At 44.4% G+C, this 27895-nt stretch overlaps 1 protein-coding gene across 1 annotated transcript in view; it reads right to left on the bottom strand.

Annotated features, from left to right (window-relative positions):
* Nucleotides 1-6298: 6298 nt before the first annotated feature.
* Nucleotides 6299-27895, bottom strand: part of LOC126253663 (uncharacterized) — a 405400-nt gene continuing 383803 nt past the window's right edge. Inside the window, exon 2 of the mRNA XM_049955181.1 lies at nucleotides 6299-6954. Coding sequence (XP_049811138.1) covers nucleotides 6388-6954 — 567 coding nt within the window. The 3' untranslated portion in view covers nucleotides 6299-6387. The remainder of the gene's footprint in view (nucleotides 6955-27895) is intronic.

Here is a 27895-nt window from a genome sequence, read left to right as displayed (position 1 = left end):
CCGCGTGTACCTAATGGAAATTTGGGAAAAGCAATCGTCACCGAAGTCAGTTTGTCGGTAAAGAGGGAGGAAAGGGTTACATCTAAATGAAAGGAAAAATGCAAATGAAACTGGTGGAAATTAATTTTGAAAAGGGTAAAGTTAATAAACAAAGTAAATGTGCGGCCGTTACGTTAACAATCAACTAGCGGTAATTAGATATTTGAGATATGGGGGAAATTACGGTCGCCAGTCCTATGGACAATTACTACAGTAACTGAAAAAGAAAGGTTATTACACATATAATTAGCACTAGAAGCGTGGCAACTGAAGGTTGACACGTGTCGTGTGAAAACTGAAAGTTTGCCAGAAGTAATAAATTTAGCTACACTCTGACTTAATTTAGCAAAAGAATTAATAAAACCCGAAAATCGAAAGTTAATTTAGTGACTGAAGTTAATCGTGAGCTTTCTTTCTCAAGCACATCGAAATTCAGTAAAATACGGTTAGTCTTGGACTACCTCAACAATCACTTCAAAAGCTACTTGAATCTACGCAATTTAGAAATAAGAGATTTAACTTTGAACTTGAATTAAATGATTCTGAACAATTAACAATAGTAAAATTTAGTACGTACCAAGCTGAGCTGCAGTCACAGGTAAGCTAAAATACGGTAACAAAACTCGCACTCTTAATTTGTGCTTGTGTAATCTAAATATTGTAGCCAGCTATGAATAACTTAACTGAACTTTGAAATTAAAGCAGTGAAATCGAATGATGCTGGCGTTTGAATTTCAACGACACTCGGGTTCATTCCGGAAAAGGAAGGGACCCTGCTTGGTAATGCAATTGGGACAATGAGCAACAAAGGTTCATGCTACGTTGCTGTAATTTTGTGATTTGAACAGTTTGAAAAGCTGAGGTCTGCCATACAGTTCTAAAACTTTACATGCTTCCAGTCTTCCTTGTTGGTTGATTGAAGGCTTGAAGCCGTCGATAGAGGAGGTGGCGACAGTCACTCATTGTCGGCCGTCGCTGTTGCAGAAGCTGGATGTTGGCGCGCCTTCTTCTCGTCACGGCCACCAGGCGAAACGGGCTCTTGATGTGCGCCAGCTAATGCTTCCCGTCCGCGACACCGTGTCAGAAACTATCATAGCAAGTCGAACGCAATTACATGTTGCCAAACCCCGAAAGCGCGGCAACTCGCGGGAGCTTCACACAACACACTTGCTCCACTGCACCACCCCAGCCAGACTCCCTCTCTGCCCGCGCTCCACACGACCGAGTTAACACTACCAAAGATCCTAAACACTTTGGTTCTCCACACGACCTATCCATGTATTCGTTCGATAGCATAGTTTTCCCTAGGCCAGACCCAGCGTATAAATACAAATAATATTCACAAAACAAACCAATTATACATCGACATAAATGCATATATATACAAATAGTAATACAATTACAATATACAAAGATACAGAAATGTTATATCTTCAGGTAACCAAATAAGGAAAAAATTTGCAGTGCAATAGATGGAAATACACTCCTGGAAATGGAAAAAAGAACACATTGACACCGGTGTGTCAGACCCACCATACTTGCTCCGGACACTGCGAGAGGGCTGTACAGGCAATGATCACACGCACGGCACAGCGGACACACCAGGAACCGCGGTGTTGGCCGTCGAATGGCGCTAGCTGCGCAGCATTTGTGCACCGCCGCCGTCAGTGTCAGCCAGTTTGCCGTGGCATACGGAGCTCCATCGCAGTCTTTAACACTGGTAGCATGCCGCGACAGCGTGGACGTGAACCGTATGTGCAGTTGACGGACTTTGAGCGAGGGCGTATAGTGGGCATGCAGGAGGCCGGGTGGACGTACCGCCGAATTGCTCAACACGTGGGGCGTGAGGTCTCCACAGTACATCGATGTTGTCGCCAGTGGTCGGCGGAAGGTGCACGTGCCCGTCGACCTGGGACCGGACCGCAGCGACGCACGGATGCACGCCAAGACCGTAGGATCCTACGCAGTGCCGTAGGGGACCGCACCGCCACTTCCCAGCAAATTAGGGACACTGTTGCTCCTGGGGTATCGGCGAGGACCATTCGCAACCGTCTCCATGAAACTGGGCTACGGTCCCGCACACCGTTAGGCCGTCTTCCGCTCACGCCCCAACATCGTGCAGCCCGCCTCCAGTGGTGTCGCGACAGGCGTGAATGGAGGGACGAATGGAGACGTGTCGACTTCAGCGATGAGAGTCGCTTGTGCCTTGGTGCCAATGATGGTCGTATGCGTGTTTGGCGCCGTGCAGGTGAGCGCCACAATCAGGACTGCATACGACCGAGGCACACAGGGCCAACACCCGGCATCATGGTGTGGGGAGCGATCTCCTACACTGGCCGTACACCACTGGTGATCGTCGAGGGGACACTGAATAGTGCACGGTACATCCAAACCGTCATCGAACCCATCGTTCTACCATTCCTAGACCGGCAAGGGAACTTGCTGTTCCAACAGGACAATGCACGTCCGCATGTATCCCGTGCCACCCAACGTGCTCTTGAAGGTGTAAGTCAACTACCCTGGCCAGCAAGATCTCCGGATCTGTCCCCCATTGAGCATGTTTGGGACTGGATGAAGCGTCGTCTCACGCGGTCTGCACGTCCGGCACGAACGCTGGTCCAACTGAGGCGCCAGGTGGAAATGGCATGGCAAGCCGTTCCACAGGACTACATCCAGCATCTCTACGATCGTCTCCATGGGAGAATAGCAGCCTGCATTGCTGCGAAAGGTGGATATACACTGTACTAGTGCCGACATTGTGCATGCTCTGTTGCCTGTGTCTATGTGCCTGTGGTTCTGTCAGTGTGATCATGTGATGTATCTGACCCCAGGAATGTGTCAATAAAGTTTCCCCTTCCTGGGACAATGAATTCACGGTGTTCTTACTTCAGTTTCCAGGATTGGAGGAGGATATGCATTTCCGGCGTTACAAGACGCACCTGGTATTTGTAGATTACAGCGTCATCTACTACGAATAGAAAAAACGGTTTGAGTAAACCATGCAATTGCCTTTGAAAATGCAAAATTTGACCACATCCAAGCTTTGAGGTGGTTGGGAGGCGGCCAGTAGTAGCACAGAACCATGTCACCTTTGCTAGTACGTATTACCAACTGACTTAGAACGTTTGTGACACGGTTGTATTACTTAATAGGTAAGCAGGGGCGCGTGCACAAAGTACCTGCTGCAGGCTGCCTATATAACGGCTCAAGGGCAACAAAAAATTAACATTCACTCTGTAATATAATTGTTGAGTGAAATTATAAATTTAAAATACTATAATAATCTACTCATTACGAAGTACAGACTTATCTTAAATGTTTAACGCCATAAGTCAAGTATTAAAGTTAGAAACTGTGTATACAGGGTGGTCCATAGATCGTGACCGGGCCAAATATCTCACGAAATAAGCCTCGAACGAAAAAACTACAAAGAACGAAACTTGTCTAGCTTAAAGGGGGAAACCAGATGGCGCTATGGTTGGCGCGCTAGATGGCGCTGTCATAAGTCAAACGGATATCAACTGCGTTTGTTTAAATAAGAACCCACATTTGTATTACATATTCGTGTAGTACGTAAAAAAATATGAATGTTTTAGTTGGACCACTTATTTCGCTTTGTGATAGATGGCGCTGTAATAGTCAAAAACATATGGCTCACAATGTTAGACGAACAGTTGGCAACAGATAGGTTTTTAAAATTAAAATACAGCACGTAGGTACGTTTGAACATTTTATTCTGGTTGTTCCAATGTGATACATGTACCTTTGTGAACTTAGCATTTCTGAGAACGCATGGTGTTACAGCGTGATTACCTGTAAATACCACATTAATGCAATAAATGCTCAAAATGATGTCCGTCAACCCCAATGCATTTGGTAATACGTGTTACGACATTCCTCTCAACAGCGAGTAGTTCGCCTTCCGCAATGTTCGCACATGCGTTGACAATGCGCTGACGCATGTTGTGAGGCGTTGTCGGTGGATCACGATGGCAAATATCCTTCAACTTTCCCCACAGAAAGAAATCCTGGGACGTCAGATTCTGCGGGCCATGGTATGGTGCTTCGACAACCAACCCACCTGTCATGAAATATGCTAATCAATACCGCTTCAACCGCACGCGAGCTGTGTGCCGGACATCCATCATGTTGGAAGTACATCGCCATTCTGTCATGCAGTGAAACACGTTGTAGTAACATCAGTAGAACATTACGGAAGAAATCAGCATACATTGCACCATTTAGATTTCCATCGATAAAATGGGGGCCAATTATCCATCCTCCCGTAATGCCGCGCCGGCCTGTGTGGCCGAGCGGTTCTAGGAGCTTCAGTTTGGAACCGCGCGTCCGCTACGGTCGCAGGTTCGAATCCTGCCTCGGGCATGGATGTGTGTGATGTCCTTAGGTTAGTTCGGTTTAAGTAGTTCTAAGTTCTAGGGGACTGATGACCTCAGATGTTAAGTCCCATAGTGCTCACAGCCATTTTGAACCAATAATGCCGCACCATACATTAACCCGCCAAGGTCGCTGATGTTCCACTTGTCACAGCCATCGTGGATTTTCCGTTGCCCAATAGTGCATATTACGCCGGTTTACGTTACCGCTGTTGGTGAATGACGCTCCGTCGCTAAATAGAACGCATGCAAAAAATCTGTCATCGTCCCGTAATTTCTCTTGAGCCCAATGGCAGAACTGTACACGACGTTCAAAGTCGCCGCCATGCCCTTCCTGGTGCACAGGAATATGGTACGGGTGCAATCGATGTTGATGTAGCATTCTCAACACCGACGTTTTTGAGATTCCCGATTCTCGCGCAATTTGTCTGCTACTGATGCGCGGATTAGCCGCGACAGCAGCTAAAACTCCTACTTGGGCATCATCATTTGTTGCAGGTCGTGGTTGATGTTTCACATGTGGCTGAACACTTGCTGGTTCCTTAAAAAAGATAACTATCCGGCGAACGGTCGGGACACTTGGATGATGTCTTCCAGGATACCGAGCAGCTTACATAGCACACGCCCGTTGGGCGTTTTGATCACAGTAGCCATACATCAACACGATATCGACCTTTTCCGCAACTGGTAAACGGACCATTTTAACACGGGTAGTGTATCACGAATCAAATGCCGTCCGCACTGGCGGAATGTTAAGTGATACCACGTACTTTTACGTTTGAAACTATTACAGCACCATCTATCACAAAGCGATAAAAGTGGTCCAACTCCAACATTCATATTTCTTGACGTACTACACGAATATGCAATAAAAAATGGGGGTTCCTATTAAAAAAAACGCAGTTGATATCCGTTTGACCTATGGCAGCGCCATCTAGCGGGCCAACCATAGCGCCATCTGGTTTCCCCCTTCAAGCTAGACGAGTTTCGTTCTTTGAAGTTTTTTCATTTGATGCTTATTTCGTGAGATATTAGGCCCGGCCACTATAAATGGACCACCCTGTATATATCTTGAGTCAGCGTAAATCATGGCACGCAAACTACCCATATTTTATTCGTATTTGGGAATGTGGGCACTTGGTAGCTTCCAACAAACTTTACACATAATTTCAAATGTTTGAGAAACTTTTTTGCTGACACGCCCCACAAAATGGTGAAAGGAAAAAGTTTATTGCTTACTTCGTTTTCGCAGTAAAACTTTAGAATCACGCTAGAGATTTTAATTTTTTGCTTCTTTGTTAATGACACATGCTGCAAACAGGATCCGCCTATACCACTTACCATACCTGCAAAATTACATCAGTTTACGAGACGTAGTTCAGGAGACGTCATAAACATTGAGATAAGTGTAAAACTAACTTTTGTTAAAAATGGAGCGCAGATCAGCTAGACTATACTCATCCAGCTTTTGATAATAATAATACGCAGTTCAAAACCTTTCCAAAATTTCTTCCCGCTTACATGCTTGGCGTCAAATATGTAACACATTAAGGGGCTCCGGAACGCCCTATACTTGCAATGTGAAAATAACGCTTATAAATTACATCTTTCCTCACAAAGTATTTGAGGTAGGAAGTTGAACTTTCTACAGATTGTTTATTGGAATATGGGCTACAACTTAACACAGGGATTTTACAAAATTTTAGTTCAGTTATTAAAGATGATTTTTTTTCAATTGTAATGAAAATTCACAACATTTTTTGCAATTTTTTATTTATATATTCAAAAATATACAGTTTTTTGGAAAAAGGTTGTGTTAAATTATGCAGAAGGTACTGTGTAACATTTACTGAAAGTTTGAAACAAATATGTTTGGAAGATCCTTAGAAAACATGTAATTAGTATGAGAAAATAAAAGTTTTGGGAATCGAGCGACAAAGATTGGATTAACTTTTTAGTGCATTCCAGGTCCATAGGATGGATTATCTTCATCCTCTGCAAACTCCTCCTCCAGCTTCCTCTTGTTCCTCCTCCTGTTTACTCTTGCTTGTATTTCTAGACTCTTTACAGCCCTGTCTGCAGCCCGAAGGCGTTCCTTGTCTAAAGCAAGCATTGCTCGTACCATGTTAGAACCTATCTTCATTCCCATATTTCTAAATACCTTGCACCTTACAATGTTGCCATCATTGAAAGTCGCAACAGCATCATACACACCAAAGTGAAGTGTTTCTATTCCAACAAATACAGTCTTGGGGATTCTCGACCATATAACACTATTTACACTTTCATTGGGGTTTTGAGTTTTTCCGTGAATACACTTTTTCAACAGTTCAGGTGCTGCTAAGTCTCTGAAAATAGGTTTTATCACCTCCATTATTGCATGAGGCAGACTATGCTTATGAGTGTACACTTCACCAGTTAGCAATCCTTTGTTATATTTACACCAACTGTCTTCTTCTTTGGGACACAAGCTATGTTGGGCATTTTCATCGTCTTTATTGTTTACAGTAATAACACATACCTTTGGCTTTCCAACATTTCTCCTTTTCTTAAAAGCCTTCAGAGGATTTCTAATAACTTTACTTTTACTCATTATTATACTTCAACAAAACAGACTCTCAAGAAACAGAATTAATTACGAATATTTTCGAGATAACGACAGAGTAAATAAACATGAAACAATCGACAATCACACCAGCGATGTATATTGAACCATCACAAGTTAGCCACAACACATACTTTATCTCACATCACTAAAATGTACCTGATGAACACGGACGTTAATAATAACACCATTTGACAGCAGTTTAACAGCGCCAAAGTGGGTCACGCCCATGTAGAACACATTTCAAAAAAAATTTAAAAATAGTTGTAGTCTTCGGAGTTGAATAAATTATATATCTATTAAAAGGTAATAGTCTGCAGATTCAGAAAACGCAAAAAAGTAAAAATTGAACTTTTCATGATTTTGAGCCTTTCCGGAGCCCCTTAAGTGGTCAGCAAAGTAATATATTGTTTGAAGGCGTTTTATTCTATGGGAATTCGATTCTTTAAAGAATCAGGGTTTAATCGTAGCAGTATAGTAAGAAAATCATGGACGCTAGCTTTTGTCGTCTACGTACAAATCCATTATGCAAGCATAAAAACAGTTAATTGTGTGTGTGTGTCTGTGAGCGCGCGTGCACTTGCGTGTGAGCATCGAATGGAAAATAGTTAAAAAGAAAAGAAAAAAGCAATGTCTCCAACGCCTGCAAGATTGTTCGTCTTTAAAACCGATAACGGGTGCGTAGCTCTCTCCCGTCTGTACTAGGCAAATTGGCTTCTACTTCTTTTAAACTTTTATGTTTACTAAATATAGAGGAAGTTTCAAAAAGGACTTTGCAACTTTAAAAGTTCATATAAATTTATTGAAAGGAGACATAGAGCTGGATTTAGTGTTATTATTTCGTAGGGAAACACATCAAGTTTTTTAAATTATTTTAAATATTTTTCTTTTTACTTTAAACTGTCCGCCCTTAGTAGCTTAGTGGTCAGCGCGAGTGTGGAGCTACTTGATTGAGAAGTAGCGGCTCCAGTCTCGTAAACTGACGTATGTCAGCGGTGTGCTGACCACATGCCGCTCCGTGTCCGCATCCAGTGACGCCTGCGAGTTGAGGATGATACGGCGACCGGTCGGTACCGTTGGGCCTTCATGGCCTGTTCAGGAGTAGTTCAGTTTAGTGTATGTACAGGATAATTCAGTTGGCCTTACCGCTATCGTTTTATGCAACTCGCAGTGTTACACGTGGCCTTCAAAAACCACGCACGAGATTTTCACATTCTCTCGCTCACTTCGCGCAAGCTATTTGTCCTACAGAAAAAAATAAGAAGGTCCTTTTATGTAGGAAGTTTAATGTAGTTATATTTCGTACTGCGATACATTTTCGCTAGAGGCCGTGGTTTTCGAGTTATTCAAGATTAACATACAAAAGTTACTTTCAAACTCATCTGCATCGCCAGACTCATCTCTCACCAGCCAGGATTTCTGTTATGTTTTTCGTGGCACTCCCTTCTATATTTGTACAAAAATTTCCGTCTGCACGAGTTATTCTCGGTATTCGACCTTTTTTTGGTCTCTATTGACTGGGCTGTCACGACTCCAGAACAGTTGGTTATTTCGTTAACATTATTAATTTAAACATGTCCGTGAGGCTAGTGAAAGGAAAATAGCTTGCTTTCGTAAGGCTAAGCTAAAACTAATTACGTTGTCAGTTCGATCCATGCTTAACGCTTATAATCACAGTAGTTTCGTAATCAGACGACCTGACGAATACAACCATGTAATTACACTCCTGGAAATTGAAATAAGAACACCGTGAATTCATTGTCCCAGGAAGGGGAAACTTTATTGACACATTCCTGGGGTCAGATACATCACATGATCACACTGACAGAACCACAGGCACATAGACACAGGCAACAGAGCATGCACAATGTCGGCACTAGTACAGTGTATATCCACCTTTCGCAGCAATGCAGGCTGCTATTCTCCCATGGAGACGATCGTAGAGATGCTGGATGTAGTCCTGTGGAACGGCTTGCCATGCCATTTCCACCTGGCGCCTCAGTTGGACCAGCGTTCGTGCTGGACGTGCAGACCGCGTGAGACGACGCTTCATCCAGTCCCAAAGATGCTCAATGGGGGACAGATCCGGAGATCTTGCTGGCCAGGGTAGTTGACTTACACCTTCTAGAGCACGTTGGGTGGCACGGGATACATGCGGACGTGCATTGTCCTGTTGGAACAGCAAGTTCCCTTGCCGGTCTAGGAATGGTAGAACGATGGGTTCGATGACGGTTTGGATGTACCGTGCACTATTCAGTGTCCCCTCGACGATCACCAGTGGTATACGGCCAGTGTGGGAGATCGCTCCCCACACCATGATGCCGGGTGTTGGCCCTGTGTGCCTCGGTCGTATGCAGTCCTGATTGTGGCGCTCACCTGCACGGCGCCAAACACGCATACGACCATCATTGGCACCAAGGCAGAAGCGACTCTCATCGCTGAAGACGACACGTCTCCATTCGTCCCTCCATTCACGCCTGTCGCGACACCACTGGAGGCGGGCTGCACGATGTTGGGGCGTGAGCGGAAGACGGCCTAACGGTGTGCGGGACCGTAGCCCAGCTTCATGGAGACGGTTGCGAATGGTCCTCGCCGATACCCCAGGAGCAACAGTGTCCCTAATTTGCTGGCAAGTGGCGGTGCGGTCCCCTACGGCACTGCGTAGGATCCTACGGTCTTGGCGTGCATCCGTGCGTCGCTGCGGTCCGGTCCCAGGTCGACGGGCACGTGCACCTTCCGCCGACCACTGGCGACAACATCGATGTACTGTGGAGACCTCACGCCCCACGTGTTGAGCAATTCGGCGGTACGTCCACCCGGCCTCCCGCATGCCCACTATACGCCCTCGCTCAAAGTCCGTCAACTGCACATACGGTTCACGTCCACGCTGTCGCGGCATGCTACCAGTGTTAAAGACTGCGATGGAGCTCCGTATGCCACGGCAAACTGGCTGACACTGACGGCGGCGGTGCACAAATGCTGCGCAGCTAGCGCCATTCGACGGCCAACACCGCGGTTCCTGGTGTGTCCGCTGTGCCGTGCGTGTGATCATTGCTTGTACAGCACCCTCGCAGTGTCCGGAGCAAGTATGGTGGGTCTGACACACCGGTGTCAATGTGTTCTTTTTTCCATTTCCAGGAGTGTATTTTATGCTGCTAAAATTCACAAAATTGTTAGGTAAAATTATGCAATCGTTAGTTTTAGAATTTGTAAGTGGTCGACTAAGCCGGTGGCGTAATATGACTAGTCAATGGACACCAAAAAAGGTAGAATGTGGGAAATAATACGCGCAGTCGCAAATCTTGGTACAGTGGTAAGAGGGAGTTCCTTGAACACCATACTAGAAATCCTGACCGGTGGACAGTGGTGGTGGCAGGGGGGGGGGGATGGGGGGCTATGGGGGCTACAAAGCCCCCCCCCCTCATGGAGTATCATATTACACTGTATAAAATGACTTCAGAAATCAGCGAATATATTACTCCAACAGATTCAATCATATTGTTAAATAATTATGTACCAATATAGGTTACAATGTATTTCAAACACATTTTAACAAAAGAATAAGAGTGGAAAATAGCTCACCATCTAAACCAATAAATATTATCTAACTTAAAATAGGCGTCTTATTATTTTTTACCCTGAACTCCAAATCAGTTACCAAAAACTACATTAAGCAACACTAAATTTTACCATTTTGTCGGTAGAGGAACCAAACTCTTCTTTTGTTAAGCGATATTCCATTCCCCCAAAACCCCTCCCCCCCATTAGCCCCCCCCCCCCCTTGACCGACTTCTAGGATCGCCCCTGCCGGTAGGGGCTGAATACTTGTGCTTGTTGTTGTGGTCTTCAGTCCTGAGACTGGTTTGATGCAGCTCTCCATGCTACTCTATCCTGTGCAAACTTCTTCATCTCCCAGTACCTACTGCAACCCACATCCTTCTGAATCTGCTTGATGTACTCATCTCTTGGTCTCCCTCTACGATTTTTACCCTCCACGCTGCCCTCCAATACTGAATTGGTGATCCCTTGATGCCTCAGAACATGTCCTACCAACCGATCCCTTCTTCTAGTCAAGTTGTGCCACAAACTTCTCTTCTCCCCAATCCTATTCAACACCCCCTCATTAGTTATGTTATCTACCCATCTAATATTCAGCATTGTTCTTTAGCACCACTTCTATAAACTATTTATCGTCCATGTTTCACTTCCATACATGGCTACACTCCATACAAACACTTTCAGAAACGACTTCCTGACACTTAAATCTATACTCGATGTTAACAAATTTCTCTTCTTCAGAAACGCTTTCCTTGCCATTGCCAGTCTACATTTTATATCCTCTCTACTTCGACCATCATCAGTTATTTTGCTCCCCAAGTAGCAAAACTCCTCTACTACTTTAAGTGTCTCATTTCCTAATCTAATTCCTGCAGCATCACCCGACTTAATTCGAGTACATTCCATTATCCTCGTTTTGCTTTTGTTGATGTTCATCTTATATCCTCCTTTCAAGACACTATTCATTCCATTCAACTGCTCTTCTAAGACCTTTGCTTTCTCTGACAGAATTACAATGTCATCGGCGAACCTCAAAGTTTTTATTTCTTCTCCATGGATTTTAATACCTACTCAGAATTTTTCTTTTGTTTTCTTCACTGCTTGCTCAATATACAGATTGAATAACATCAGGGACAGGCTACAACTCTGTCTCACTCCCTTCCCAACCACTGCTTCCCTTTCATGTCCCTCGACTCTTATAACTGCCATCTGGTTTGTGTACAAATTGTAAATAGCCTTTCGCTCCCTATGTTTTATCCCTGCTACCTTCAGAATTTGAAAGAGAGTATTCCAGTCAACATTGTCAAAAGCTTTCTCTAAGTCTACAAATGCTAGAAACGTAGGTTTGCCTTCTCTTAATCTAGCTTCTAAGATAAGTCGTAGGGTCAGTATTGTCTCACGTGTTCCAATATTTCTACGGAATCCAAACTGATCTTCCCCTAGGTCGACTTCTACTAGTTTTTCCATTCGTCTGTAAAGAATTCGCGTTGGTATTTTGCGGCCGTGACTTATTAAACTGATAGTTCGGTAATTTTCACATCTGTGAACACCTGCTTTCTTTGGGATTAGAATTATTATATTCTTTTTGAAGTCTGAGGGTATTTCGCCTGTCTCATACATCTTGCTCACCAGATGGTAGAGTTTTGTCAGGACTGGCTCTCCCAAGGCCGTCAGTAGTTCTAATGGAATTTTGTCTACTCCCGGGGCCTTGTTTCGACTCAGGTCTTTCAGTGCTCTGTCAAACTCTTCACGCAGTATCATATCTCCCCTTTCATTTTCATCTACATCCTCTTCCATTTCCATAACATTTTCCTCAAGTACATCGCCCTTGTATAGACCGTCTATATACTCCTTCCACCTTTCTGCTTTCCCTTCTTTGCTTAGAACTGGGTTTGCATCTGAGCTCTTAATATTCATACAAGTGGTTCTCTTTTCTCCGAAAGGAACCACTTGTGCTTAGCGCTTGAGATAATATGAAAATCTCAAGCGTGCTTTTTGAGGGCCAAGTATAACGTTGCTTGTTTCGTAGAACGAGAGCGTTAAGCTGCCAGCTGAACCATCCTATATGCAGGGTGGAGAAAAATTGCGTCACGAAATTTTAGCCCTGGAGGAGCTGATGCCAGTAGGAGCCAAAATTACTGAAGCTGTGTAGTTCGACAACGCAGCATTTTTAAACTACGAAAACTTGGCACCACGTCCTCCGATTGTCCACGGGATTGCCCTGTTGCCGGATTCTCTGAACAACACACGAATGAGAATGCGCTGCCAATCGGAGCAAGTTTCCATAGTTTAAACGCAACATTAGTAATTTTGGTTCCTACTGGCATCAGGGTTAAAATTTCGTGACGCAATTTTTCTCCAATATATAGGGCTATTACAAATGATTGAAGCGATTTCATAAATTCACTGTAGCTCCATTCATTGACATATGGTCACGACACACTACAGATACGTAGAAAAACTCATAAAGTTCTGTTCGGCTGAAGCCGCACTTCAGGTTTCTGCCGCCAGAGCGCTCGAGAGCGCAGTGAGGAGACAAAATGGCGACAGGAGCCGAGAAAGCGTATGTCGTGCTTGAAATGCACTCACATCAGTCAGTCATAACAGTGCAACGACACTTCAGGACGAAGTTCAACAAAGATCCACCAACTGCTAACTCTATTCGGCGATGGTATGCGCAGTTTAAAGCTTCTGGTTGCCTCTGTAAGGGGAAATCAACGGGTCGGCCCGCAGTGAGCGAAGAAACGGTTGAACGCGTGCGGGCAAGTTTCACGCGTAGCCCTCGGAAGTCGACGAATAAAGCAAGCAGGGAGCTAAACGTACCACAGCCGACGGTTTGGAAAATCTTACGGAAAAGGCTAAAGCAGAAGCCTTACCGTTTACAATTGCTACAAGCCCTGACACCCGATGACAAAGCCAAACGCTTTGAATTTTCGGCGCGGTTGCAACAGCTCTTGGAAGAGGATGCGTTCAGTGCGAAACTTGTTTTCAGTGATGAAGCTACATTTTTTCTTAATGGTGAAGTGAACAGACACAATGTGCGAATCTGGGCGGTAGAGAATACTCACGCATTCGTGCAGCAGATTCGCAATTCACCAAAAGTTAACGTGTTTTGTGCAATCTCACGGTTTAAAGTTTACAGCCCCTTTTTCTTCTGCGAAAAAAACGACAGCACACGTGTATCTGGACATGCTGGAAAATTGGCTCATGCCACAACTGGAGACCGACAGCGCCGACTTCATCTTTCAACAGGATGGTGCTCCACCGCACTTCCATCATGATGTTCGGCATCTCTTAAACAGGAGACTGGAAAACCGATGGATCGGTCGTGGTGGAGATCATGATCAGCAATTCATGTCATGGCCTCCAGGCTCTCCTGACTTAACCCCATGCGATTTCTTTCTGTGGGATTATGTGAAAGATTCAGTGTTTAAACCTCCTCTACCAAGAAACGTGCCAGAACTGCGAGCTCGCATCAACGATGCTTTCGAACTCATTGATGGGGACATGCTGCGCCGAGTGTGGGAGGAACTTGATTATCGGCTTGATGTCTGCCGAATCACTAAAGGGGCACATATCGAACATTTGTGAATGCCTAAAAAAACTTTTTGAGTTTTTGTATGTGTGTGCAAAGCATTGTGAAAATATCTCAAATAATCAAGTTATTGTAGAGCTGTGATATATATATATATATATATATATATATATAGGGTGATTCAAAAAGAATACCACAACTTTAAAAATGTGTATTTAATGAAAGAAACATAACCTTCTGTTATTCATCATTACAAAGAGTATTTAAAAAGGTTTTTTTTCACTCAAAAACAAGTTCAGAGATGTTCAATATGGTCCCCTCCAGACACACGAGCAATATCAACCCGATACTCCAACTCGTTCCACACTCTCTGTAGCATATCAGGCGTAACAGTTTGGATAGCTGCTGTTATTTCTCGTTTCAAATCATCAATGGTGGCTGGGAGAGGTGGCCGAAACACCATATCCTTAACATACCCCCATAAGAAAAAATCGCAGGGGGTAAGATCAGGGCTTCTTGGAGGCCAGTGATGAAGTGGTCTGTCACGGGCTGCCTGGCGGCCGATCCATCGCCTCGGGTAGTCGACGTTCAGGTTTCATAACTAACCTTTTTCGTAGGACTCTCCATACAGTTGATTGTGGAATTTGTAGCTCTCTGCTAGCTCTGCGAGTCGATTTTCCTGGGCTGCGAACAAATGCTTGCTGGATGCGTGCTACATTTTCATCACTCGTTCTCGGCCGTCCAGAACGTTTCCCTTTGCACAAACACCCATTCTCTGTAAACTGTTTATACCAACGTTTAATACACCACCTATCAGGAGGTTTAACACCATACTTCCTTCGAAATGCACGCTGAACAACTGTCGTCGATTCACTTCTGCCGTACTCAATAACACAAAAAGCTTTCTGTTGAGCGGTCGCCATCTTAGCATCAACTGACGCTGACGCCTAGTCAACAGCGCCTCAAGCGAACGAATGTACAACTAAATGAAACTTTATAGCTCCCTTAATTCGCCGACAGATAGTGCTAAGCTCTGTCTTTTGTCGTTGCAGAGTTTTAAATTCCTAAAGTTGTGGTATTCTTTTTTAATCACCCTGTATATATAGGGCTAAGAAAGGCATTCAGCAAGTAATGCAACGCATTTTTTTTCTCGGCCGATTTCAGTTGAAAAAAATGCTGAATTTGTTGTATAACATAGTGAAATAATATTCCCGCTTCAGCTGCTGTAGCTTCATGATTTTCCGATCGGTGGATGCACTATACTAACCTTCAAAATGGCGTCTGCAACCTAGGTGCCTTCGAGGCAGAGAGCTGTCATTGCGCTTATTTTGTCGGGAAACCAGAACATCGCAGATATTCTCGTCATCGATTTGTATTTCATTGACCGGCTGTGTAGAGCACGAGTAGGATTTCAACATACGTAAGTAGCAAAATTCAGTTGTCGCCGTTTTCATAAAATCGAGTTTGAATATTTTACGTGTGCTTACATACTTCCTATGGGCAAACGGCCTTGCCGCGGTGGATACTCCGGTTCCCGTGAGATCACCGAAGTTAAGCGCTGTCGGGCGTGGCCGGTACTTGGATGGGTGACCATCCGGGCCGCCATGCGCTGTCGCCATTTTTCGGCGTGCGCTCGGCCTCGTGATGCCAATTGAGGAGCTAATCGATCTGGTCAAAGAAAATCATCATAACGACCAGGAGAGTGGTGTGCTGACCACACGCCCCTCCTATCCGCATTCTCAACTGAGGATGACACGGCGGTCGGATGGTCCCGATGGACCACTTGTGGCCTGAAGATGGAGTGTTTTACATACTTCCTATGGTCGGTGGCAGCCAAGAATTGCGCAGCCAAGCGAGTAAGCGTTTGGTTTCATAAGCGCGAGATATGAGGATCGAATCTCGCTTCCGGTACTCTCTCTCTATGTCAGTCCCATCTTGTTCTAACAACAGATATGCGCGGCACGCCGCAGAATTGCGTCATGGTTGAGAACCGCTTACGAATGTAACCAAGACTTCTTTGCAGTAGACACACTGAAAAACCCATGCCCATGTAAATATTTGCTGTTCATTTCAAGTGCTGTATGTTGCAATAACTATTGTTTCCTATGTTTCCATGTTCAGTATTATCCTGATTCGTACAGGTTTACACATTATACTTGCCACATATGTACATAAAATAATGTAAATAAAATCTCTATACTGTTTTTATTGATTGAAAGTCCTTGTGCATCCGATTTTTTTCCAATCTCAGTGCAGTTTTTTTTTATTTTTTATTTTTTGAGGACGAAGATCATGAAAGTAATAAATCAATCACTCAGTAATGGCAGGTTGCACAGTCATAATGATTACATGGGAAGAAAAAAAAAAGAAAAAAAAAGAAAATGCAGGTTGGGACATTCGATCCATGGATCTCGCGCTATTGAAATTAACTGTTTAACACGCTCGGTTGCTGACTGATGGAATACTAGACTACGATGCGAAACATATAAATACGCGTAAATTTTCAAACTCGATTTTCTTGAAAACGGCTAAGAATACATCTCCCTGTTTACACACGTTGAAGTCGGTCGTGCCCTTCACATCCTACCAGTATGAATCTCAGCGGTAATGGGAAGTTCGTACGGACTCCTTGTTAGAGTGTGTATGATATTTATGCAAATGCGTATCGAAAGATACGTCTTCTAATTATCTGTGTTCATTATGCTGGCATAAGTTTTGAAACAAATGGTGATTATCTCTACGAGCGAAACTGATACTAAATAAAAGTTTTTAGCTCAATCAACAGTTTATTTTGCTTGATATGACGTTCCTTAAAGGTGAAACAAACGTTTTCGGGCCTTAACGAGAACGTACAAATACCTGAACATGAATTCTGCGGTCGAGGAACAAATTTTAGAATACTGCCCGCCCGTCACTGATAACCTCCCGTTGAAAGAGTGCTTTTAGCCCACGCAAATTGGTTCAGCGAGATCAGACGCCGGCGACGCACGCAGTCAATTGAATCTGGCCTGGGACAATGTCGCCGTATCTCCGCGCACGGTAATTGAGTTTGCGCGTAAACTTGCTCACCGCCCGCTGGCGAGAGAGCGCCCTCTGCCTGTAATTCCGCGACTGCTGCAAGTTCTCTGCCGGGCCCGGCTTGCTAGGGTTTATGTTGACACTGGCTTGCTACAAGGTGGCAGCGCCGGCTGTTGCTGCACTCACAAGGGAACCTCCCCATCGCCCCCCCCCCCCCCCCCCCTCAGATTTAGTTATAAGTTGGCACAGTGGATAGGCCTTGAAAAACTGAACACAGATCAATCGAGAAAACAGGAAGAAGTTGTGTGGCACTATGAAAAAATAAGCTAAATATTCAGACTGAGTAGTCTAAAAATGGCTCTGAGCACTATGGGACTTAACATCTGTGGTTCAAAGGTTCATAGGGCTCTGAGCACTATGGGGCTTAACATCTGTGGTCATCAGTCCCCTAGAACTTAGAACTACTTAAACCTAACTAACCTAAGGACATCACACACATCCATGCCCGAGGCGGGATTCGAACCTGCGACCGTAGCGGTCACGCGGTACCATACTGAAGCGCCTAGAACCAAACGGCCACACCGGCCGGCACTGAGTAGTCTATTTGCAATATATGCAATATCAAGGAGACTCTGAGTTCAGTAGCGCCGTGGTCCCGTGGTTAGCGTGAACACCTGCAGAACGAAAGGTCGTTGATTCAAGTCTACTCTCGCGTGAAAAAATTAATTTTTTATTTTCAGACAATTATTATCTGCCACCAGTGTCGTATAGAATATATCAGACGTGTTTTCCTATGGAGGAATCGGTTGACCTATGACCTTGCGATCAAATGTTTTCGGTTCCCATGGGAGAAGCACGTCCTTTCGTCTACTAATCGCACGATTTTACAGTGCGGTCGCAAAACACAGACACTAAACTAAACTTATTACAGTGAACAGAGACGTCAATGAACGAACGGACAGATCATAACTTTGCGAAAATAAAAAAAGTAAACTTTTGTTTTGTTCGTCATCTGCTCTGGGCGGACGTCGTAAGACATCCGTTTAAGTTCGTTGTTGATCGATTAGCTCAGTTTTTTTATTACAAAGGACTGCTAACCCTCTGACCGAACACGCTGAGCTATCGTGCCGGCCTCGAGGGAAGATTTGAACCAAGAACCTCTCGTTTCGCAACTGCTCACGCTAACCACGGGACCACGGCGCTCCTGAGCTCAAAGAATCCTTGATGTTGCCTATCTTACACACGGACTACTCAGTTTGTATATTTTGCTTATTTTTTTCATAGTTCCACACAAATTCGTCCTGTTTTCTCGATTGATCTGTGCTCATTTTTTCAAGGCCTATCCACTGTGCCAACTCATAACTAAATCTGAGCGGGGTGCGATGGGGAGGTTCCCTTGTCAGAGGGAGAACTGAAAGCCGCCGGAAATACAGAACGGTCCAGCTCCACTGAGGGACCTACCCATTATAGAAACTGGGACGTCTCAAATTCCCGTGCTCTGTCATTAATGGCTGAAAAAAAAAGCCTCTACGCACGTTTGTTTAACACATCAACAGCATTCTGTGGAAAATCTGCAGCTACATAGGTCTGTATACAGCGAAAGCCACCATACGGTGCACTACTGAGGGTACCATGTCCTACAACTATCCACTCAGTTTCTTGTTACCCACGCAAATAAAACGAGGGGAAAGCAACGGCCTATATCCTTCCTTATCATCATCATCATCATGTGTTCTGCCTAAAGGCAGGTTTTCACATGGTAGTTCTCCAGGCTGTCCGGTCTTCTGCCATCCTCTTCAGGTCTGCGTAATTTCCTCTTCCATTTATGTCGTCTATCATCTTGTATCTCCTTCTTCCTCTCAGTCTTCTCCCACAAACCAATCCTTCCAAAGCATCTACTAGCAAGCACTCCGTTCTCAATGAATGTCCCAACCAGTACTTTTTCCTTTCTCTTACAATCTTCAGCAGACATCTTCTCTCACCAACCCTTTCCAATACTCTTTCATTACTCACTCTTTTCCTCCAGTTTATTCTCTCCATTTCCCTCCACATCCACATCTCAAATGCTTCTAACCTTTTTTCATCCTCTCGTCTCAGCGTCCATGTTTCTGCCCCATATAGTGCCACACTCCAGACAAAACATCTGCCAAGCCGTTTCCTTAGTCCTTCATCTAATTTGCCACATAAGAGTCTCCTCTTTCTGTTGAATGCCTCCTTCGCTATGGCAATTCGAGTTGTCACCTCCTGGTGACGTCTCAAGTCTTATAGTGCTTCCAAGACATTTAGATGCACTTACTTGGCTAATGGTAGATTGTCCTAGCCGCGCGGGATTAGCCGAGCGGTCTGAGGCGCTGCAGTCATGGACTGTGCGGCTACTTCCGGCGGAGGTTCGAGTCCTCCCTCGGGCATTGGTGTGTGTGTTTGTCCTTAGGATAATTTAGGTTAAGTAGTGTGTAAGCTTAGGGACTGATGACCTTAGCACTTAAGTCCCATAAGATTTCACACACATTTGAACATTTTTGATTTTTAGATTGTCCTATTTTAATATTGGACAGACTGTTTCCTTAAGAGCCCTATTGATATTATCTTGTCTTCGCTATCCTTACGCGAGATGTACACTGAAGAGCCAAAAGACTGGTCGACCTGCCTAATATCGTGCAGGGCCCCCGCGAGCACGCACAAGTGCCACAACACGACGTGGCATAGACTCGACTGATGTCTGAAGTAGTGCTGGAGGGAACTGACACCATGAATCTTTCAGGTGTGTCCATAAATCCGTAAGAGTACGTGGGGGTGGAGATCTTTACTGAACAATACGTTGCAAGGCATTCCAGGTATGCTCTATAATGTTCGTGCCTGGGGAGTTTGGTGGCCAGCGAAAGTGTTTAAACGCAGAAGAGTGTTGCAAGCAATTCTGGACGTGTAGGCTGTCGCATTGTCCTGATGGAATTGCCCTAGTCCCTCGGGATGCACAATGGACATGAATGGATGCAGGTGATCAGACAGGATGCTTACGTACGTGTCACCTGTCAGAGTCGTTTCTAGACGTATCAGGAGCCCCATACCAATCCCACTGCACACACCCCACACCATTACAGAGCCTTCACCAGCTTGAACAGTCCCCTGTTGACATACAGGGTCCATGGATTCATGAGGTTGTCTCCATACCCGTACACGTCCATCATCTTGATACCATTTGAAACGAGACTCGCCCGACCAGGGAACATGATTTAAGTCATCAGCAGGGCAATGTTTGTGTTGACGGGCCCAGGCGAGGCGTAAAGCTTTGTGTCGTGCAGTCATCAGGGGTACAGGAGTGGGCCTTCGGCTCCTGAAGCCCATATCGAAGATGTCCCGTTGAATGGTTAGCACGCTGACACTAGTTGATGGCCCAGCATTGAAATCTGCAGCAATGTGCGGAAGGATTGCACTTCTGTCACGTTAAACGATTCTCATCCGTCGTCGTTGGTCCCGTTCTTGCAGGATCTTTTTCCGGCCGCAGCGGTGCCGGAGATTTGAAGTTTTACCGGATTCTTGACATTCACGGTACACTCGTGAAATGGTCGTACGGGAAAATCATCACTTCGTCGCTACCCGTGAGATGCTGTGTCCCACCGCTCGTGCACCGACTGTAACACCACCTTCAAACTCACTTGAATCTTGATAACCTGCCATTATAGCAACAGTAACCGATCTAACAACTGCGCCAGACACTTGTCGTCTTATATAGGCGTTGCCGACCGAAGCGCCGTATTCTGCCTGTTTACATATCGCTGTATTTGAATATGCATGCTTCTACCTGTTTCTTTGGCTCCTCTGCGTACGTTGGTAGCAGTAGGATAGTCTGCAGTCTGTCGCAAATGAAGTTTCAGTCAACTTCCTCAATAATAGTTTGCAAAAAGAATGTCTTTTACCCTCACGCGGTTGGTATTTGAGCACACATAGCATTTCCGAAATACTCGCATGCTGATCAAACCTACCGTAACAAATGTAGCAGCAGTGCTCTGAACTGTTTCGACGTTTTCCTGTAACTGGTGGAGATCCCTCAGTACTCAAGAACGGATCGTACTTTAGTTCTATACGCAGTCTCCTTTATATACGTGCTATACTTTCCTAGAACTGTCGCAACAAATGGAAGTCGACCTTTCGTCATCGCTACAAACGATGTTACGTGCTACTTACAATTCTTATCTGTTTGCAACGTTACACCTGGATATTTAAACGGCGTGACTGTGTCAAAGCAGCAAACCACTATCGCTATAATCGAACAATACGGGATTATTTTTCCTACTTATCTGCATTAATTTAGATTTTTCCGCAATTAGTGCAAGTTGCTGTTCGTCACACCAAACAGAACTTCTACTAAAGTCATCTTGTATAGCTCTCCCGGTCAGATATTCGGATATTTTTCGACAGTCTGCAGTGCGCCACAGTATAAAATGTTTTCCGTCCTGGAGCATTAGGAAAATGGAATCTGCCTCTTGCCCTTCATCCATGTTCACAGGATATCGTGCGAGAATAGGGTGAGATAGTTTCACACTACCAATGGTTTTTAATTCCGTGTTTATTTGAGGAAGGAAACTCTTCCCTCTGAAGGGACGTTTTGTATCCTGCTAGACAGCATTGGGCAGGGAGAAATGTGCGTCAATTATCGGGAAACCGATTGCCCAGAAACGCGCGCTGGCTTAGATGCATTCTAAAACATTCAGCAGATGTTGATGCTGTAGCTACAGTGTGCGGCTCGGTAATTTAGCTTTTCTCCCCAACGACGTACAACAACGCAGGCGTGGCTGCGGCGGCTATTCTTTCTTCGAGTTGTCTTCCTCTCCGAAGAGCCGAATTTTAAAATGCAAGTCCTCGTCGCATCGCGAGAAGAAGGAAATCGGGAAGTAGCTTAGTAATAAAATGAAAAACTTTTGATTCGCGCATATCAGAACTTTTACTTAACACAACACTACCTCGGCAGGGCAAAAGAAGACGGACACTAGCAGAGAGGTCTAGATGAGCACTGCGCTGAAGTATGAGCCAGTGTGAATGCTTACATAGACATTGCAGGTAGTGAAGGACACTGACTGTTTGCATGTCTAACATCGCTTGCGACAACTCGTTGTAAACCAAAGACAGGCATTGTCAATTTACTTTATACACTACTGGCCATAAAAATTGCTACACCACGAAGATGACGTGCTACAGACGCGAACCGACAGGAAGAAGATGCTGTGATATGCAAATGATTAGCTTTCCAGAACATTCACACCAGGTTGGCGCCGGTGGCGACACCTACAACGTGCTGACATGAGGAAAGTTTCCAACCGATTTCTCATACACAAACAGCAGCTGACCGGCGTTGCCTGCTGAAACGTTGTTGTGATGCCTCATGTAAGGAGGAGAAATGCGTACCATCACGTTTCCGGCTTTGATAAAGATCGGATTGTAGCCTATCGCGATTGCCGTTTATCGTATTGCGACATTGCTGCTCGCGTTGGTCGACATCCAATGACTCTTAGCGGAATATGGAATCGATCGGTTCAGGAGGGTAATACGGAATGCCGTGCTGGATCCCAACGGCCTCGTATCACTAGCAGTCGAGATGACAGGCATCTTATCCGCATGGATGTAATAGATCGTGCAGCCACGTCTCGATCCCTGAGTCAACAGATGGGGACGTTTGCAAGACAGCAACCATCTGCACCAACAGTTCGACGACGTTTGCAGCAGCATGGACTATCAGCTCGGAGACCATGGCTGCGGTTACCCTTGACGCTGGATCACAGACAGGAGTGCTGGCGATGGTGTACTCAACGACGAACCTGAGTGCACGAATGGCAAAACGTCATTTTTTCGGATGAATCCAGGTTCTGTTTACAGCATCCCGACGGTCGCATCCGTGTTAGGCGACATCGCGGTGAACGCACATTGGAAGCGTGTATTCGTCTTCGCCATACTGGCTTATCACCCGGCGTGATGCTATGGAGTGCCATTGGTTACACGTCTCGGTCACCTCTCGTTCGCACTGACGGAACTTTGAACAGTGGACGTTACATTTCAGATGTGTTACGTTCCGTGGCTCTACCCATCATTCGATCCCTGTGAAACCCTACATTGTAGCAGGATAATGCACGACCACATGTTGCAGGTCCTGTACGGGCCTTTCTGTATACAGAAAATGTTCGACTGCTGCCCTGGCCAGCACATTCTCCAGATCTCTCACCAATTGAAAACGTCTGGTCAATGGTGGCCTAGCAACTGGCTCGTCACAATACGCCAGTCACTACTCTTGATGAACTGTGGTATCGTGTTGAAACTGCATGGTCAGCTGTACCTGTACACGCCATCCAAGCTCTGTTTGATTCAATGCCCAGGCGTATCAAGGCCGTTATTACGGCCAGAGGTGGTTGTTCTGGGTACTGATTTCTCAGGGTCTATGCACCCAAACTGCGTGAAAATGTAATCACATGTCAGTTCTAGTACAATATATTTGTCCAATGAATACCCGTTTATCATCTGCATTTCTTCTTGGTGTAGCAATTTTAATGGCCAGTAGTGTAGTAATAAAAACCATTAATCTGATTTACTTCACTTTTTGTCCAGCTACCCGAGAAAGCAGAATCCTTCAGGCACTTTATAAGAGACGAGTGGGCAGGATCCCACATATGTAAAAAGAAACATGTGTTACAGGCCTCTGAAGATCTTCACAGATAAAAGCAGCGAAACGTATATGGCAAAATACAAACTGCCTTTCATTTAGTTGCATATACGGAACATACCTCCATAAATTTTGAAGCAACTAACAAGAGAAACACCCAACCCCCCCTCAGATTTACTCGTAACATGGCCCAGTCTGCTGCCCGTCAGAAACTGAACATAGATCAAGCATGAAAACAGGAAGGTGTACTGAGCTGTGAAAAAAGAAGTAACAGTGAACGGTCGAAGTTCAAGATGTGCAACATCGAATGCGCTGGAAGAACCATGGCGTCATGGCTGTGACGTCACGGCGTTAGAGTGTAAAGTGGGAGGTCCCTGTTCAAATCTCTCTCATCCCCCCTTTCTTTTGTCCAAAATTATGACCGCTCAATCCGTTCATTGGCATGTCTTGGCAATTATCATACTATACATTGGTTATAGAATATGAGTCATATGGTGAGAATATATTGCCGCCGCAAGTAAATGTTATGAATAGTGAGGGCAGGGGAGACGCCGCATAGCCGTCTGAAAGAAATGAAAACAACTAACAAACGGATGCGAACTATATTACAGCAAAGGAATTCAAGAGTCAAAGCTTCGAAAACAGAACGCAAGAGTCATAACGTGTGGTACTTGGTGTAGAACGAATAGGAGGTACGTACATTTTGTGCCTTACTGTTGCAAAAGGGTGCTACATCACGACACAGTCATAAATTTGAATACAAATTCGCTCGATGTTGCACATCTTGAGCTCGGACCGTTTACTTTTCCTCTTTTGCTTCTTTTTTTCACAGTTCAGCACACCTTCTTCCGCGTTTCATGCTTGATTTGTGTTCAGCTTTTGATGGGGTATCCACTGGGTCACTTACCACTAAATCACTACATTGTGATCTGAATCTATATCTCCTCCTGGGTACGCTTTAAGATCCAGTATCTGATTTCGGAATCCACGTCTGACCATGATGTAATCTAACTGAAATCTTCCCGTATCACCCGGCCTTTCCCATGTATACCTCCTCCTCTTGTCATTCTTGAACAGAGTATTCGCTATTACTAGTTCAAATTTATTGCAGAACTCAGTCTTCCTCCCCTCTAATTCCTTGTCCTAAGCCCATATTCTCCTGTACACTTTTCTTCTACTCCTTCCCCTACAGCTGCATTCCAGTCCCTCATAACTATTAGATTTTCATCTCCCTTTACGTACTACATTACCGTTTCAGTATACTCATATACTTTATCTACCTCTTCATCTTCAGCTTGCTACGTCGGCGTTTTTACCTGAACTATGGTTGTCGGTGTTGGTTTGCTGTCGATTCTGATAAGAACAACCCTATTACTGAACTGTTCACAGTAACACATTCTCTGCCCTAGCCTCCTATTATTACGAATCCGACTCCCGTTGTCCCATTTCCTGCTGTTGTTGATATTACCCTACACTCATGTGACTAGTATTATTTCCATTTCATTACACTGACCCCTACTATATAAAGTCTGAGCCTTTGCATTTCCCTTTTAAGATTTTCTAGCTTCCCTACCACATTTAAGCTTCTGACACTCCACGCCCCGACTCATAGTACGTTATCCTTTCGTTGGTTATTCGATCTTTTTCTCATGGTTACCTCCCCCTTGGCAGTCCCCTCCCGCAGACCCGAATAGGAGACTATTCCAGAATCTTTTGCCAATAGAGAGGTCATCATGACACTTGTTCAGTTACAGGCCACATGTTCTGTCGATTCACGTTTTGTGTTTTTAATGTAATGGTTTCCGTTGCCTTCTGCGTCCTCATGATTATGATGATTGCTGAATCCTCCGCCTTTAGGGGCGGTTTACCATAATAGAGAGCGCCCTGAACCTCCGTCTCCTACTCCGCCCTCTTTGACAATTGCCTGAATTCGGATTGAGCCTGTGTATGAAAGATGTACCAGTAGACGGAATGTATTCTTTTCTTCAATGTGTCAACGTTTGTGTACTACCGTAGCAGCAGATCTCCCTGATGATTCTATTCTTTGAAGAATCTAACTCCCATGCATGATACAGCTCCGCTTTAAGAAATAATAGTTTTCACGCATCTTAATGTTTATTATCAGGAGAAAGAAAACTGGCGTTCTACGGATCGGAGCGTGGAATGTCAGATCCCTTAATCGGGTAGGTAGGTTAGAAAATTTAAAAAGGGAAATGGATAGGTTAAAGTTAGATATAGTGGGAATTAGTGAAGTTCGGTGGCAGGAGGAACAAGACTTTTGGTCAGGTGATTACAGGGTTATAAATACAAAATCAAATAGGGGTAATGCAGGAGTAGGTTTAATAATGAATAAAAAAATAGGAGTGCGGGTTAGCTACTACAAACAGCATAGTGAACGCATTATTGTGGCCAAGATAGACACAAAGCCCATGCCTACTACAGTAGTACAAGTTTATATGCCAACTAGCTCTGCAGATGATGAAGAAATTGATGAAATGTATGACGAGATAAAAGAAATTATTCAGGTAGTGAAGGGAGACGAAAATTTAATAGTCATGGGTGACTGGAATTCGTCAGTAGGAAAAGGGAGAGAAGGAAACATAGTAGGTGAATATGGATTGGGAGGAAGAAATGAAAGGGGAAGCCGCCTTGTAGAATTTTGCACAGAGCATAACTTAATCGTAGCTAACACTTGGTTCAAGAATCATAAAAGAAGGTTGTATACCTGGAAGAATCCTGGAGATACTAACAGGTATCAGATAGATTATATAATGGTAAGACAGAGATTTAGGAACCAGGTTTTAAATTGTAAGACATTTCCAGGGGCAGATGTGGATTCTGACCACAATCTATTGGTTATCAACTGCAGATTGAAACTGAAAAAACTGCAAAAAGGTGGGAATTTAAGGAGATGGGACCTGGATAACCTGAAAGAACCAGAGGTTGTAGAGAGTTTCAGGGAGAGCATAAGGGAACAATTGACAGGAATGGGGGAAAGAAATACAGTAGAAGAAGAATGGGTAGCTCTGAGGGATGAAGTAGTGAAGGCAGCAGAGGATCAAGTAGGTAAAAAGACGAGGGCTCATAGAAATCCTTGGGTAACAGAAGAAATATTGAATTTAATTGATGAAAGGAGAAAATATAAAAATGCAGTAAATGAAGCAGGCAAAAGGGAATACAAACGTCTCAAAAATGAGATCGACAGAAAGTGCAAAATGGCTAAGCAGGGATGGCTAGAGGACAAATGTAAGAATGTAGAGGCTTGTCTCACTAGGGGTAAGATAGATACTGCCTACAGGAAAATTAAAGAGACCTTTGGAGAGAAGAGAACCACTTGTATGAATATCAAGAGCTCAGATGGCAACCCAGTTCTAAGCAAACAAGGGAAGGCAGAAAGGTGGAAGGAGTATATAGAGGGTTTATACAAGGGCAATGTACTTGAGGACGATATTATGGAAATGGAAGAGGATGTAGATGAAGATGAAATGGGAGATAAGATACTTCGTGAAGAGTTTGACAGAGCACTGAAAGACCTGAGTCGAAACAAGGCCCCGGGAGTAGACAACATTCCATTAGAACTACTGATGGCCTTGGGAGAGCCAGTCATGACAAAACTCTACCATCTGGTGAGCAAGATGTATGAGACAGGCGAAATACCCACAGACTTCAAGAAGAATATAATAATTCCAATACCAAAGAAAGCAGGTGTTGACAGATGTGAAAATTACCGTACTATCAGTTTAATAAGTCACAGCTGCAAAATACTAACGCGAATTCTTTACAGACGAATGGAAAAACTGGTAGAAGCGGACCTCGGGGAAGATCAGTTTGGATTCCGTAGAAATGTTGGAACACGTGAGGCAATACTAACCTTACGACTTATCTTAGAAGAAAGATTAAGAAAAGGCAAACCTACGTTTCTAGCATTTGTAGACTTAGAGAAAGCTTTTGACAATGTTAACTGGAATACTCTCTTTCAAATTCTGAAGGTGGCAGGGGTAAAATACAGGGAGCGAAAGGCTATTTACAATTTGTACAGAAACCAGATGGCAGTTATAAGAGTCGAGGGGCATGAAAGGGAAGCAGTGGTTGGGAAGGGA

Source organism: Schistocerca nitens, chromosome 4, assembly GCF_023898315.1.
Source record: "Schistocerca nitens isolate TAMUIC-IGC-003100 chromosome 4, iqSchNite1.1, whole genome shotgun sequence".
NCBI lineage: Eukaryota > Metazoa > Arthropoda > Insecta > Orthoptera > Acrididae > Schistocerca > Schistocerca nitens.
Note: the sequence above shows the minus strand (reverse complement) of the source record. Positions and strands in the feature narration are given on the sequence as shown.